Source organism: Belonocnema kinseyi, chromosome 7, assembly GCF_010883055.1.
Source record: "Belonocnema kinseyi isolate 2016_QV_RU_SX_M_011 chromosome 7, B_treatae_v1, whole genome shotgun sequence".
NCBI lineage: Eukaryota > Metazoa > Arthropoda > Insecta > Hymenoptera > Cynipidae > Belonocnema > Belonocnema kinseyi.
Window position 1 is genome coordinate 51,699,882 of NC_046663.1, and position 16,259 is coordinate 51,716,140.

At 28.9% G+C, this 16,259-nt stretch overlaps 2 protein-coding genes across 4 annotated transcripts in view; one reads left to right on the forward strand and one right to left on the reverse strand.

Annotated features, from left to right (window-relative positions):
• LOC117177331 (activated Cdc42 kinase-like) overlaps window positions 1–5,921 on the reverse strand; it is a 30,779-nt gene extending 24,858 nt beyond the window's left edge. For all 3 annotated transcript variants that reach the window (XM_033367954.1, XM_033367956.1, XM_033367955.1), the window contains exon 1: window positions 5,487–5,921. In XM_033367954.1, the coding sequence (XP_033223845.1) occupies window positions 5,487–5,490 (4 nt within the window). In that variant the 5' untranslated portion in view covers window positions 5,491–5,921. The remainder of the gene's footprint in view (window positions 1–5,486) is intronic.
• A 2,150-nt stretch (window positions 5,922–8,071) lies between these two features.
• The window catches only part of LOC117176998 (NADH dehydrogenase [ubiquinone] 1 alpha subcomplex subunit 10, mitochondrial), a 10,026-nt gene continuing 1,838 nt past the window's right edge, over window positions 8,072–16,259 (forward strand). Inside the window, exons 1-2 of the mRNA XM_033367443.1 lie at window positions 8,072–8,293; window positions 11,641–12,291. Of these exons, the coding sequence (XP_033223334.1) occupies window positions 8,234–8,293; window positions 11,641–12,291 (711 nt within the window). The 5' untranslated portion in view covers window positions 8,072–8,233. The remainder of the gene's footprint in view (window positions 8,294–11,640; window positions 12,292–16,259) is intronic.

Genomic DNA, 16,259 nt, shown 5'->3' on the forward strand with positions numbered 1-16,259 from the left:
TTTAGTAGTAAGTTTTCAATAAAATAACTGTTTAAAAAGAAACAAGTTTTATTCGAGGTTCTAGTAAAAAATTCAAGGGGATTTCCAGGTTATCAAGGTTCAACCAAAATTCAAGGAGAATTCTTCAAGTTTTCAAGGTTTTCACCGTCGCTGGACGCTTTGGAAACAGTTCATAAGTTATTCCGTGTAAGACAGCTAATACTTTTTGAAATGAGAAACATTTACACAAGCCTCCTTCAGAAAACTCCAGATTATTTTCCCAATCCCATAATAATATTAAACAACAACCAAAGGCCACCCCTATTACTTTTCACGAAACAGTTGCGAAGTTTCTCTATGTGAAACAGCCAATACATTTTTTAATTAAAAATAGTCACAAAATTCAGCCCCAGAAAACTCTCCATGTTATGTTTCCAACCCCATAATAATATTAAGCAGCCTCCAAACTCTTTTCTAAAACTCTGTTCTAAAATCCATCCAGGTAAAACAGTCATTAATTTTTTAATGGAATGTATTCAAATAAGTCTCCTTCAAAAAATCTCAAGTTATGTTCCCAATCCTATAACAATATTAAACAACCCCCAAAAGACCACCCCTATTACTATTAACGATAGTTCTAAAATTTCTCCATGTAAAACAGCCAATACATTTTTTTATTAAAAATAGTCATAACGTTCACCTTCCGAAAACTCCAGGTTATACTCCCAACCCCATAATAATATTAAATAACCCAAAAATTCCACCCGCTGGTACTTTTATCGAAACAGTTTCGAAGATTCTTTTATGTGGAACAGCCAATGCCCTTTTAAATTGAAAATACAGTTAAAAAAGACCTTCTACAAAAAAACCCACGTTATGTTCCCAACTGCAAAATACTATTAACTAACCCCAAAAGACCAAGCAGGTAGCATTCCCCGCTACCGAAATGTATGCTGATTTATTTTTAAGTTTTGACAAATCTATTAAGGACATGTGATACTTCGTCGTGTGGTCAATCGGGTACAGTTCCCCCGGCTTTTTTTCCACAAAAATGAACATTTTTAAAAACTGAATTCGGAGATGCTATAAAATATCATAACGGACGTCCCCGGCCTCTTTTTTGAGGGATAATAACAAAACAATTTATTGTGCTAAATAAAAATTTTATGCATTATTTTGAGGTTACGTCGTTTTTCATTTCTGCCTTTCCGATAATTTAAAAATTATTGATGAAATAAACTTTTTTAATTGCCTGCAAACAAGGTTCGTTCCGGGAGATTAATTTCAATTGTAATTCCAAAGTATTCGGCCAAAAATATTGTGTAGTTTGGAAGTAACGCTCGGGAAAATTGTAACACACATAACCTCGAAATATACACACGTTGTTAGCAAAATCAAAATTTTTTTGAAAAATAAACACAAAAAAAGTGTGCGGGGACGTCCGTTAGCATGTTCACTATCATTTCTCAGAATCTGACGACAAAATATTTCTTATCCTAGGAAAAAATCCAGGAGAATCTAACGCTAAAAAAATCGATACTAATTCCTAAGCGTTTGCAAATTAATCACATTTTTCTAAATTAAAACTTTTTTTAATTAACCCACAAAAGAAGCGTGTGGGGACGTCCGTTAGTATGTGCGTTATCATTTCCCAAATTTTTAAGACAAAATATTTATTATTCTAGAAAAAAGCCGGGGGAACCTAAAACTGGTAAAATCGACAATTTTCTAAGTATCACATGCACTTAAGATAAGTATTTTTACATTTCTATTTTTTACCACTTTTATTTTTAATTAGCACATTGATACTTTGAGTTTACTTGTCCAATATTTTCTTTAGTGTGTTAATATCCAAAAGGAATAAGTATCTGTGGAAGTAACTTCGGACCTGTTTCGTTAAAAATACGAGGGGTGAAGACATGTGTAAATATTTTTCATTACAAAATTTATTGGCTGTTTTACATGGAGCAGTTTCCGAACTGTCTCGTTAGGGGTGGCTTTTTGGTTTTTTTTTTTAATATTAATATCGGGTTGGTAACATACCTTCGAGTTTTATGAAAGCGAATTTTGTCATATTTTCGCGGAAATTTGTTCCTCCGTAGTTTCTGAACAATAGACAGCACAAAATGGTTGTATTTGAATTTTTGTCTTATTTTTTGTCTATATCCGCCATTACCGGTTGTATGGCAGTGGTTAAGAAATAAGAAAAATGAGTAAATTTGGTTTTTCAAGCCCCCATGCTTGAAGCTTTCCTTGTAATCCGATTACCTTGGGAATGGCTCTATTTGAAGTTCATAGCATGTAAAATTCTTATTTTTTATATTAGTGCTTAAAGTTAAAGAAAATTAAAGCCCATATGCCTCCAGCTTTTTTTAGTCCGATTTTCCTCGGGGACGGCTCAAATTCAAAATCTTGGCAAGTAAAACTACGATAAAAAATCAAATTTGCTATATTATGTTCCTTTTTTTAATATCAAAGATTGAAAACAGAAAAAAATAAAGAAGTTTGGGTTTTCATCATGGTTTCGAACGACTCTCGAGTCCTGTAACCTACGCAACCCTTCTATGAAGGCGCTCGTCAACCTTTTTGGCTTAATTATTTAATATCTCTAAAAATATATTCTTTTTGGAGAAAATGTTTGAGAAAAGTGTGAAAAAATACTAAACACTGTCATCACAGAACCTATTGTCAAAAAAGGTGAATAGGTGACATTTTTTCTAAAATAGGTGGAAAATAGGTGATGAACAAATGTGAAATAAGACAAACAAATCAGTTTAAATTTGTTGTAAACCGGGAGATGACCAGAAATTTTTTTCTTCGATTAAAACGGCCACCCTGAAAAATGGAGTATTCATATTTTCACTGCGAACTAATTTTCAACTGAAAAAAAACTATTTTTTTTTAAACCATTCAATTGTTTACCACATAGTTGAATCCGTTACCAAATTGTTGATTTTTCAAGCAAAAAAGATGAATAGTATGCATTTTTTAAACCATAAAACAATAACAATAAAAACGAATTTTCTACCAATAAGTTGAATATTATACCAAATTTTTTAATTTTCAACAAAATAGTTTAATCCTCGACCAAAATAGATTAATCTTCAACTAAGAAGTTGCATTTTCAACCAAAAAGATATGAAATTTCTACCAAAAAATGAATTTTCTACCAAGACAAATTTTTCAGTCCAGAATGAAAAATAATGTTAAGCAAATTGTTGAATTTTCTACAAAAAAGATTCAGGTTTATCAAAAAATGCTATAGTTGATATTTCCAAAGCAAAATTTGAATTAAAAATAAAAAACAATTAGATTTGACCAAAAAGCATATATTTTTAACATAATTTGATTTTTACCCCAAAAATTAATTTTCTACCAAAAGAAGAGGAATTTTCAACAACAAACACATAATTTTTTTACCCAAAATGTTAAATTTTTAACAAAAAATGATGTAGATAAATTTTCATTGAGAATTAATTAACAATAAAAACAAAAACGAATTTTCTACAAAACAGTTTAATTTTATACCAAATAGTAATTAATCATTTTTTTGGTTCAAAATTCTACTATTTAGTTAAAGATTTAACTATTTTATTCAAAATTAAAGTCATTTTTTAAAAAGTAATCGTTTTTGGTCGAAAAATTATATTGTTTGGTAGAAATTATCTCTTTTACTTAAAAAACATACTTTTTGTGAAAATTCAACGATGTTTTTGAAAAATTCATCTTTTTTGGTCGAAAATTTATACTTTCGTAGAAAATTCATTTTTTTTTTAAATCTATCTTTTGGTAGAAAATTTTTTTTTTAGTTTTTGAAAATTCACTTTTTATATTTGAGAGTTAATAAGTTTTGTGGAAAAGTCTACTGTTATATTTTTGGCGTTTAGTTCAAAATTCTACAAATTGGTTGACAGTTTATTTATTTTATTAAAAATTGAACTAGGTTCTTAAAAAGTCACCTTTTTTTCTTTAAAATTAACCTCTTGGTTCAAAAAATCTATTTTGATTGAAAGTTAGTCCTTTTTGTCAAAAACAATACAACAAAAAAATTATATTTCTTTTTCAGAATTAATCTGAATTCAACTATTTTGTTAAAAAGTTATAATTTTTTGTCGAAAATTCATCCTTTTTGGATTGAAAATTCTCTTTTACTTAAAAAATCGTCTTTTTGGGTGGAAAATTCAACTATTTGCTAAAAAAAATATCACCTTTTGACTACAAATTCATCTCTTGGTTCAAAATTCTACTATTTGGTTGAAAATTCAACTGTTTTATTAAAAATGCATCTTCTTTGGATCAAAATTGATCCTTTTTGATTAAAAATTAATTATTTTTATTTGAAAAAAAATTATATTTTTATTTTAGAATTAATCTAAATTCAACTATTTTCTTTAAAAGTAATATTTTTTATCAAAATGTCAATTGATTGATTGAACGCTTGTATTTGTGAATAGAAAATCAATCATTTTGGTGTAAAAATCCTCATTGTTAGAAGTCATATTTTTTAGTTGAAAATTCATCTTTCTTGCTTCAAAATTAAACTGGCTTATAAAATATTCATCTTTTCAAATTTAAAATTTAAGATTATGTTTGAAAATGCAACTCTTCCTGGTTGAAGTTTAATCTTTTTTGTTTGAAAATTCGATCATTTGGTTCAAGATTCGTCGATTAGGAAAGTGTAATCAAAACTGTATTTGGTGTGCAAGTTGTAATTTTGAATAAAATTGTACTTTTTCAACTGAAAAAAGGTGACAAACGATGAGAAACCCCAAAATAAGAGAAATCAATTTTTCAAATTTAGAAATTTTCGATTTAAAATTATTCAATTACTAAAGCTTTCAAATTAAAATTAAATGCACATTAATCGATTTAGAAATAAAAAAAATATATTATGTAAAAGAGATTAAGGATTAAAACCTAGTTCACATTAAATTAAATTTACAACTCAAAACAGAATACACATTCATTCCTCTCAATTAAATTTACTTGTCTTTTTTAACTTTTTTTAAAAGTTGCATTAATAAATGATTAAATTTCATAACAAATAATATATGAAATTTGACTGATTAACAGAAACAGTTGGCAGAACCAAGAATTACAAAGTTGAAATCTCGAATACTTATATTCTTTATCTGTTTACTAAAATAACCTCTTTTACTTCGTTTAAATGAAAGTTGGTTAGTTGTAAATTGTCCTAATATATATTCCGGTTTCTATCCGAACAGATTGAAATGCATTTCGAGCGTTACAAAATACACAGAAACGCCGTTCATCGTTCGATGAACCCCCGATACATGTATTGAGTTGTATTCGTTATCGCCCACTCTCATCTCGCATGGAAAATCAGAAAAATCAACAGAAACCAACCTCCTCCAAGCAACGACTCTCGTGAGAAACTCACGGGCCCTAAAAAGGTGGATTCGTCAAAGACACGCCCCGCGACGTTGCCCTTAAATACAAGATTATTTATAAATATCTTATGCCACCGGCTTTCTAGCCGCACTTACCCATTTTTTCTCGAGACGAGGTCTTGTGCCAAAAAACCTCCTTGGACAGACACCAAGCTCTCGCGTCCCGTCCTTCAATCTAGAGCCGCCGAATCCCAAAAAAGTCACTCAGTTCCGTGATTCCGACCAACATTTCTAGTCACATTTTCACTCACCTCGCGGTCACTGAACCACGGACCGCGATTTACAAAGCCAAAAGTAGAAATGCGATTATAATACGCGATTCTCTCCTTTCTTTCTCCGCGGCTCGACCGCACATATACACTTTACACGACGCACACATCTACGTCTGCCCTAAAAGACAAAAGTACTCTATTCTACTGTAAAGTGTGGGAGAAGAGGTTACACACATTTACAGGCACTTTACAGCTTTGTACAAAATGTAATGCACTTACGGGATTACTAACACGAACATAACCCCTATATGCCCCTATTGGATCATGGTCCTATACCTCCTATAATATGCTCTCTATGCTCCAATCGCTCCCATTGGATCATGAATCGTTTTAATCCAATGCGGAAATCGCCAAATCGGAAGTGACCTCGAATTTATCGAAATCACTGTTTGCCAACTTCAGGCTTTACTGGTGTCTTGAGGTTTGGCGGGAGATTCAAACCCTCGAACTCCGTGATACATTCATGTAGATTAAAAATAAGTAATAGCGCCACCAAAAAACGAATTTGAACTTGAAATTCCTTCTAATTAGAAAAACACTATTAAATACGTGTATATTTTTAAAAATATGTTCTGAAATTTCTTATTTCAACCAACTAGGAGGTAGAGCTAACTGTTCTAGTCAAATTTCCGCGATAATTCAAAATGGATAAATGAACATTTTGTTTTTGTGATTAAAATTAATACTAAATATAAAATTTGCAACAATGCATGATCATTTTTAACCAAATACTTAAATTTTCCACTAAAAATGATACATTTTGAGAAAAACAACAAAAAAGAAACGAATTTTCATCTATCAAAATCAATTTTTAACTAAAAACGATAAATTTTCAACCAAAAATTGAATAGTTAAATTTTCAATTTAAAAAAATAATTAATTTTAATCAAATTTTAAATCACAAAATTGAATCTTCAACTGAAAAAGATCTGTTTTCAAAGAAAGATTGATTAGTTAAACTTTCAATCAAAAAAAAATCATTTCCATAAGCAAAACGAAGTTCTAACAAAATATTTTTATTTTGAAACAAACAGATGAATTTACAACAAAAAATATAAATTTTCAAGCAAATAATTTTCTATCAAAAAGATGAATTTTCAAAAACAACAAAATTAATTTCCTACGTAAATAAAAGAGTTTTTGGGACCTCCGAAAATATCCAAATAATAAAATTCTTCAACAGTGTTATATTATTAAATTGAAAAATTTGTGAATAATAAAATTTCCGGCAGATTATTACGTTACGGAATTTGTAAATTCCCGAATAATAAAATTCCCTACAGAAAATTGCCGAAACATAAAATATCTAAACTAGAACATTCGCGAATTCAAACAGTCAGATTTTTGTTCATAAGTATTATTTATTCATTAAAAATACAATAATAAAGTATTTTCATACAAAAATTATTTTTAATTTTTAAAGTCTGCACAATTATTGTTTGAATTTACAGTAAAAATAATTTTAGAAACTTTAAACATTAAAAATATATTTTCTCAAAAAAATATTTTATTATAGTATTTTCAACAAATAAATAATATTGATAAAAAATTTCAATTGTTTGAATTGGGGAATTTTCTAGTTCGGATATTTTATAATTGAGCAATTTTCTGTTAGGAATTTGATTATTCGGGAATTTGACTTTTTCGGACTTTTTACAGTCGTCCCGAATTTCCAACAAAATAATTAAATATTTCTTTCAAAAAGTAATAATGTTCAAACAAACAAATTAATTGTCAAACAAATAATTTTCTATAAAAAAAAACGAATGTTCAAATAAAGCAAAATTGATTTTTCACTAAAAAACGAATTTTATTCAAAATATTTATAAATTCTTTAGCAAAGATATAAATTTACAAACAAAACAAAATAATTTGACCGAAAATGACAAGTTTTGAATTAAATGCAAAAAAAAATGTCAACAAAATATTTTAATTTTGAAACAAACAAATAAATTTTCAACCAAAAACACGAATTTTCTACTTTGAACTGAAAGAAAATCTTTTTTCACAAAAAAATGTATTTTTAACAAAATAGTTAAATAGACTGAATTTTAAAAAAAAATTATTTAAAATTTTTACTCAAAAGGTTTTGAATTTTTAATTCAAACAATTTTATTTATCGCGGCTTGACCCTCAGCGTACAGACATCTTGTGACCTGCATGGGACTTTTGGCTGTGTCGAAAATCGAACGGACGGTGGTTTAAAGAGATTTGAAATTAAATTCTATTAAAATTTGACAAGCTTAGGGATCAAACATCACTATAATTATCATTTATTTGATTCAAAAAAGTTTATATTTCATACATTATTATTTATGAAAAATAATGACTGACGGAATCAAAGATATTAATATCTTTGACGGAATATGCCGATGTGCGAGAAAAATTGGCTAGCCTGTCCTTTAAAGATCATAGAATGGAATGGTCCCTCACTTCAGGCTACTTGGACAGCTGCTATATTAAATACTACTTTCTTCTATTAAAACTTACATTTTTATCAATTTTTCAGTAATGCTTTAATTATTACGTATGTTAGTTTAATCAGGAATTAGTACTAATTTATAGTGAAACATGGCGTGGGCATTCCGGGCTGGTGCTTCGAAATTGCGAACTAGAATAGGCTTATGTAAGGTTAGTATTCTTCAGTTTTTACAATTGTTGACATTTCAATCATTTTTTAACTTGACTTAGAAGAATTTGCAGATTAATATTATAATATTCGAGTCTGAAGGCATGAAGATTCTTGAAAATTTTATTTCTGAACCTTCGAAATATTTCTTTCTATCTTTCGAGTATTACTATTAAGAGGTTATCGGTGTTTCAAATTCTTCGAGAAAATGATTGATGTGAACATTCTCGCGGGTTTCCTTATGTTTCGTCGTGTTTTCCTTATGTTTCGTCGTGTTTTCCTTTTTCAAAAATAAGTCAATGATTTTTTCAATAGCGTGGATCACGGTCGTCTCTCCTTTTTTCTCTCCTATTTTCAAAAAGCTTCCCCTTTTCCCCCCTTTTCTTAAAATATGCGGCATTTAAAAATACAATTAAAAATAACACTTGTAAGAAAAAAGTTGAAACTGAAACATTGTAAAAAATGTTGAACATGCGAGAAAAGGAAACAGAATTTGTTATCCAATAAAAATTGGAACAGTTTAAAAATATATAGTCATTTTAGAAAGAAATGTTAGAAAAATGAACAATTTTAAATTGAAATTTACAAAGTTAAATAATTAGAAAATGAAATATCCAAATTTTTCATCAATTGCAAAGTTCAATATTTTAACTTGAACCGTTTAAATACAATCGTTGAAATTTGATTGGTCTTATTTTTAATTTGAGGTTAAGAGCATTGAGAAGTGAAGTTTCAAATTTACATTCAAAGTATTCATTATAGTACAGTCGTAATGAGAAATCTTGGAAATAAATATTTAATTATACTTATAAGTGTCACGATTTTATTATTGATGTGATATTTTTTTAAAGAGAAATAATTCTTGATCATGGGAACGATTTTATACGTATACAATTTTTATTATTTATTTTACCAATCTTAGTTATCGGACTTTATTATGACTCCGTGAATGGATTTCCAACCTAAGGTTATTCATTTTTTAAAGCAAATTCTTTAATGGGCAGAAATTATAAAAAAAATCATTGAACACTATTGAAAATTTCTTATCAGGGTGGCGATTCAAAGGACGATTTCTAATTTCCGGTCATTTCCCGATTTTTCCTGGTCAAGATTTTCAATTTTCCTGATGAACTAAAAGTAACATATTCGTATTTGTCGCAAAACAAAAACATTTATTTTTAAACACGTCGTTCATTCTAAACATCCTTTAACATAACAGAGCAAAAAATTGCAAAATAAATCAGTTTTAAAATAAAATGATGAATCTTTAACTGGAATAGTGGAATTTAAATCAAGCAGATAAATTTTCAATTAAAATGGTTTGTATTTAGATGAAATACTTGAATTTTGGACCAAAGGCATGGATTTTTCAACAATATACATGAATTATAACGAAATAGTTGGATTTTCAATCGAAGGAGATAAGTTTTGAAAAAAATAATTGAATTTTGAACTAGAAAAAAATCAAGTTTTAACAGAATATGGAATAGTTACATTTTTATTTTTAAAAAAATTTCGTCTGATGAATTGTCAACTAAAATATTGAATCATCAACTGAAGTGGTTGAATTTTATACAAAAAATGAGTTTTCAGTTTAAACAATGAAGCTTCATCTGAAGCAGTTGGACTTTCAAACAAAAAAATTTTAATTATTATTATTTTTTTTTTACTGGAATAGTATTTTCATTATCAGTTTAAGTAACAAAGTATTTTCGATCAAAAATAAACAAATTTACAATATAATAATTCAGTTTTCGGTAAAAAAATCCTTTCCAACCAAAGAATGAATTTTTAATTAAAATGATGAATATTCAATAAAAAATTAATTTTCCTCAAAAGAGTTTATTTTTCGACCAAGTAAACTTATTTTCTGACCTAAAAGATGATTTTTTTAAAATAAAATGATGAATATTTAACTGGAATACTTGAATTTTCAAACAAAAAGAAGAAATTTTAAACAATGTGAGTAACTTTCGAAGAAAAAACAAACTTTCCACCCAAAAAGCAGTTTTCCACGATATAAATTAGTTTTTAAATATAAAAGACAAATTTACATCCAAATTCTTAACGTTTGAACAAGAAAAGGTCAATTTTTAACTCAAAGTGTAACGGTTAAATTTTCATTTGAAAAAATTAACTTTCAACCAAACAGATAAATTTTCGACTAAAATAATGAATTTTTAATTTTTGGTAAAAAATTCCTTTTAGTACAAAAATAACCAAAACAAACAAAGTTTTCAAATAAATAGCTCATTTTTCAACCAAAGAAATAAATTTGTAATCGAATCTTCAATACAAAAAATTAATTTTTTACCAAAGGCGTTTATTTTTCAACCAAGTAAATTTATTTCCAACCTAAAAGATGAATTTTTTAAATAAAATAATGAATATTAAACTGGAATACTTAAATTTTCACCCAAAAAGAAGAATAAAAAAACAGACTAAATTTCAAAGAACAAAATGATTTTCTAACAAAATACGTGGATTTTCAATTTAAACAGACAAATTTACATCCAAATCGTTGAATTTTGAACCAGAAATGTTGAATTTTCCACCCAAAATAGTTAAATTTTCTACTGAAATAATTAAATATTTAGTTGAAAAATTTATTTTCAACAAAGTATTTACATTTTTAAAAAGAGTTAAATTGTTTAATTAAAATGATGAATCTTCCAACAACAAAATTAATTTGTAACAAACAAAAGACTTTAGCTTTTAACCGAAAGTAGTTACATTTTTAAGAAAAAAGAAGGTAAATCCCTACGGAAAAATAAAAAAATAAATAATATTATAATTCAAAAATGGTTTCTCTTCGAAATACTACTTCTACTCTAAAAACTACTTGAAGTACTTACTTTTTCTGAACTTTGGAAGAAGGAACTTTTAAATTGTGATGAATTGTGACTTATAACAGGTAGTTTTTAAACTCCTTTTTTCTAAATCCCAGTTTGAATTCTTTAGAAAAATTCGCGTTTTATGTCAAAAATTCCATGCCCCAAGGGAAATTATATTTCATTACCGAAACTCCCGGTCCTAAAATAAAAACGGGAATTATTTTTACTCGTATGCCCTCGAAATGTAGATAAATTAGAAATCACATTTCTAAATTGACCAAAATTTCTCAAATAATCAAAAGCTTGAATTTTGCTGCGATCAGAAGTAAATTTCCGGGTTTTTATTTCAATTGCCGGTTTCTCGGTCAAGTCGCCATCCTGCTTATAAAAATATTGTCTTCTTTCCTACACGTAAAATGAGTATTGAATCTGTCCCGTTTATCGTGAAAAAATGACCCGATTTGCCTTTTTCGAGCTCCTTTTTCGATTCTAATTTTTAATTAATATATGTTCAGATAGCGTCGACAAATAATGTACCGAAGGTCCAGGTTTCCTGGATTAGCACTCGGCAGACTCGAAAGACTCGACCTCCACGTCCAGAGCCATTTCCCTACAAAGAGAAGAGTTTTAATATCTGGGAACAAATATTTGATGACACCGTATTTAGGTTCGACGACAATACCAAAGTTATCCTCGTGGAAGGTCCACCAGCTGTAGGAAAAGGCGAGCTTGCTAAAAAATTGGCCCACGATCTCGACATGTTGTACGTACCCCAGACAGTTCTTGAGGACGAATGGGTTCACAAATATAATTTCGACTTAAGAACCCTGGACGACAAATTGCCTGAATCGTGTCGGAGTGTAGACCTCTCAACATTCTTGAACAACCCAAGTCTCAGAAATGGAGGAGTCATGCAACTTTTCTTCTATCGATTAAGGTTCCACAAATACATGAAAATCTTGGCTCACGTACTATCTACGGGACAGGGAGTCGTCACAGAACGGAGTCCTTGGTCCGATGATTGTTTCGCCAAAGCCATGCACGCCAATGGATATTTGTCGCCTAATGCTTTCAAATTGTACAATACTATGGTGGAACAGTCTCTCCACGAACTCATGAGGCCTCACTTGGTTGTTTATCTGGATGCCTCGGTCAAGGATGTACAGGTAATTTTTTAGTTTACTTTTGCATAATAAGCGGGGCCGTCCAGAAACTACGCCATGCTATTTTGAACACATTTTAACTAAAAAATTATTCATTTTCCACGAAATGAGATGATTTTTCAACCAAATATTGAAATTTTCAACTAACAAGAAAAAATATTTTAGACCAAAAAGCTGTATTTAAAACAAAATACTCGAAGTTTCAAACAAAAGAGACACAATTTAATCAAATAGTTGAATTTTCAAACTGCAAAGACCAATTTTAAACAAAATGGTCAAATTTTGAAACAAAAAAGAATTAACTTCACAACTAGTTGCATTTTCAACCAAATTGTGGACTTTTCAAGACAAAAAAGACACATTTTTAAGAAGACTTAAGTTTTCTACCAAAAAGATGAATGTCCAACAAAACAGTTGCATTTTCCACCAGACAAGATTTTTCAGTCAACAGAGAAAAAAACTGCAACCAAAATATTCAATATTCAAACCCAAAAGTCGATTTAAACCCTAAAATATGTAGATTCTTTTCAATTAAAAATAATTAACTTTCAACCACAAAAGATGAATGTTCAAACAAAAAAGAGGACTTTTCTACCAAAAAATGATTACTCAATCCATAAGGATGAATTTTCAACAAATCAATTGAATTTTCGAACAAAAAATATTACATTTTAACAAATTAGTTGCATTTTCAAACAATTGTCGAATTTCGAAACAAAAATCGCGCGGCTCGTTTCGCTCGCAAGTTTGAGCGCTCGGATATTTATTCTTTGCATTTGGAATACTTGAAAAAAACTTTATCACAGAGATCTCTTTTAGATGGCAGTATTTATATGCATCTTCATATTCTGAATTGTCTACTTAATTAAGTATAGTCAAAGATTAGGTTTCTCAAAGCTCTGTAGGCTTTGAGGTAAACATTCTTATCGTGACACTCGCGCTGCGCGCTCGATTTCCGACAGACATTTGTAAACAGTTTTTGTTGGATTTTTTTTCTTGTAACTTTCGTCATTTTTCCACGAATAAAAAAAAAATAAAAACGAATAAAACAAAAGTACGCGTCCTATCAAGAAGTGATTCTTAACGAAATTGTATATCTTTTTTGGGATAACCATTTTTGTTAATTCATCGTTTTTTGTATCCTACATAGTTTGTCCACAAAATGGAATTTTTTATTTTCCATTATTTTTTGTGCAATCAAAATTTGAATTTTCGATTTTTGAAGAAAATCCAAAAATTGGTTATGATAATCTTGTAGGGCTTTGAAAAAGAAATGTTTTTCTTCTCCTGAATTTTTTTCATATCGTGCGTTTTTCGGTTTCAAATTTTGATTTTCGGTTGATTGAAAAATTTTTGAAAACGCTATAACTCTAACAATTTTCTTTGTATCGAAAAAAGTCATAAGGATAAATTGTTTGTTCTTTTTATTACTATAAATATCCGTACATAGAATTTACAAATTCAGAAAAAAGTGGTCTCAAAAATTTTCAAAATGCGCTCACTTTTTGAATTTTTATCAAAAATGGCTGGTTAACGAACTCGTCCCTTCTTTTAAGACCTAGAAAAAGTGTGCCAAAGATGGATTGGATTCGTTCGTTTTTTCGAGTGTTATCGTGTTTACGGACAGACGGACAGACAGTCGACATCCTGAAAGCCTGATTTTCGGATTCAGGGGGTCTCGAAACGTGGAGATCCGTTGAAAAAGTGTGATGTCAAATTTCCGACAGTTCTAATACCTTCTCAATCATAAATGATGAAAATGTAAAAAAGAGTTAAGTTCACAAACAGTTGGAGTTTCTACCAAATAGTAGATTTTTCATGCCAAAAAGACCAATTTTGTAGAAGACTGTAATTTTCTACAAAAAAATTATTCATTTTCCATACAGATAAATTGTTAATCCAAGAGGACGAATTTTCAATGAAACAGTTGAATTTTCGGACAAAAAAGACGACATTTTAACAAAATAATTGAATTTTCAACAAAATAGTTAAATTTCTGATCACATAGTTGAATTTTCAACCAAATGGTCAAATTTTTAGGAAAAAAAATGATGAACTTCGCAAACAGTTGCAGTTTTAACCAAATAGTGGACTTTTTATGCCAAAAAGATAAATTAGTTAGAAGACAGTTGAATTTACTACCAAAATAATGATCAATTTTCTATCCAGAAAAATTTTCAATCCAAAGGAACGAATTTTCAATAAAACATACATTTTTACATTCTCATTCATGAGAATGTAATGTAATCGTCCAAATTTTCGATCTCTGATTTTTTAACGGATCTTTACGTTTCGGCACTCACAGAATCCGAAAATCATAAAATTTCATCGGTGTCTATCTGCCTGTATGTATGGTTACCTAAATGTTGTAGCCACGCTAACTTTTAAAGGATTTGTCCAATCAAGTCAGTCTTTGATACACTTCTTAAGTTTACCAAAATGAAGGCTAAGTTCGTTAAGTTTTTAAAGTGGACACGAATTATCAAGCGCGAAGCTCGAGTTTCGTAATGAGAATGTAATCGAAAAAAATTTAGTTACAATTTATGGCTGTAATTCCTCAGAAGCTTAAATCACAGTTTTCGGTTTAAGTTATAGTATTCACAATATTTGAAAAAATTCAGTTAAAGTGTTGCGCGCGCAATGAGAATGTGCCCGCCAAGCGAGCATATATATTTTTTTAATTATCAATTACACGGTTGCATTTCATACAACATAATATTTTAGTTTTTAAGCAAAAGGGACGAATTTCCAACAAAAAAAATAATTTTTAACCAAATAGTAGAAGTTTTAAACCGAAATGACGAATTTTTTAGAAAACTAATGAACTTTCAATCCAAAAAATGAATTTTTCATCTAAAAAGATTAATGTTCAACGAAAAAGTTAAATTTTCAACCAGGAAAGATTTTTCAGTCAAGAGAGAGATGAAATTACTATCAAATTGTTGAATATTGCAACCGAAAAGACGATTTTTTCTCATTAAAGATCGATCAATTTTCAATCCAAAAGAACGAATTTTATATCCAAAAAGAATAATGTTCATTAAAACAGTTGAATTTTTAACCAGGAAAGATTTTTCAGTCAATATAGATAAAAAATTGCAACCAATCTGTTGAATATTAGAAATCGAAAGGCGAATTTTGAACAAAAAAGTGGTATTTTTAAGCCAAAAAACAATTTTCGTAGAAAAAGATTAACTTTTCAACCCTAAAACATGAATATTCAATAAAAAAGTTAATTTTCCACAAAAAATTGAATAGTTGAATTTTCAGTTAATATAAATAGTTAAAAAAAAAAGAATTTTCAACGAAATGGTATAGTCTTTAAACAAGAGACATTAATTCTGAACTAAAAATAGAATAGTGGACTTTTAAATTTAAAACAATTAACTTTCAGCTACTAAAGATGAATTTTGAACTGTTTAAGAAAATAGTTGAATTATTCAACAAAGTAATTATATTTTCAATCTAATACTAGTTGTTTTAACCAAAAGAGATAAATTCTTTTTAATAAAAACGAATTGACTTTGAACCATAAAAGATGCATTTTCAAACAAAAAATATGACTTTTCTGCCATGAGACGAATTCTGAATCCAAAAGGATAAATTTTATATCCAAATAGAGGAATGAGCAATAAAGCAGTTGATTTTTTGAAATAATTATTATTTTTTCAAACGAATAACCAAAAAAGAATAATTTTCTTATTGGGTTCTATTAAGTCAGTTAGCATTCAAGCCGAAGAACAAGAAAAAGTGGAAGTATCTTAATAACAGGCCAAAAAATGAGGAATTCATTAAAAAAGGGGAATTTTTTCACGGCCGAGAAATTACAAAATTCGAGCTCTAAAACTACAAAGGGGGAGGGTCGGTAAAGCCGGTTTTTGGCCCAATTTATTTTTGGACCAAAATATCTGAAAAAATCATGGTAGTATCTTATAAGTATCCCGAGTCGATTGCACGCTAAACGGACTACC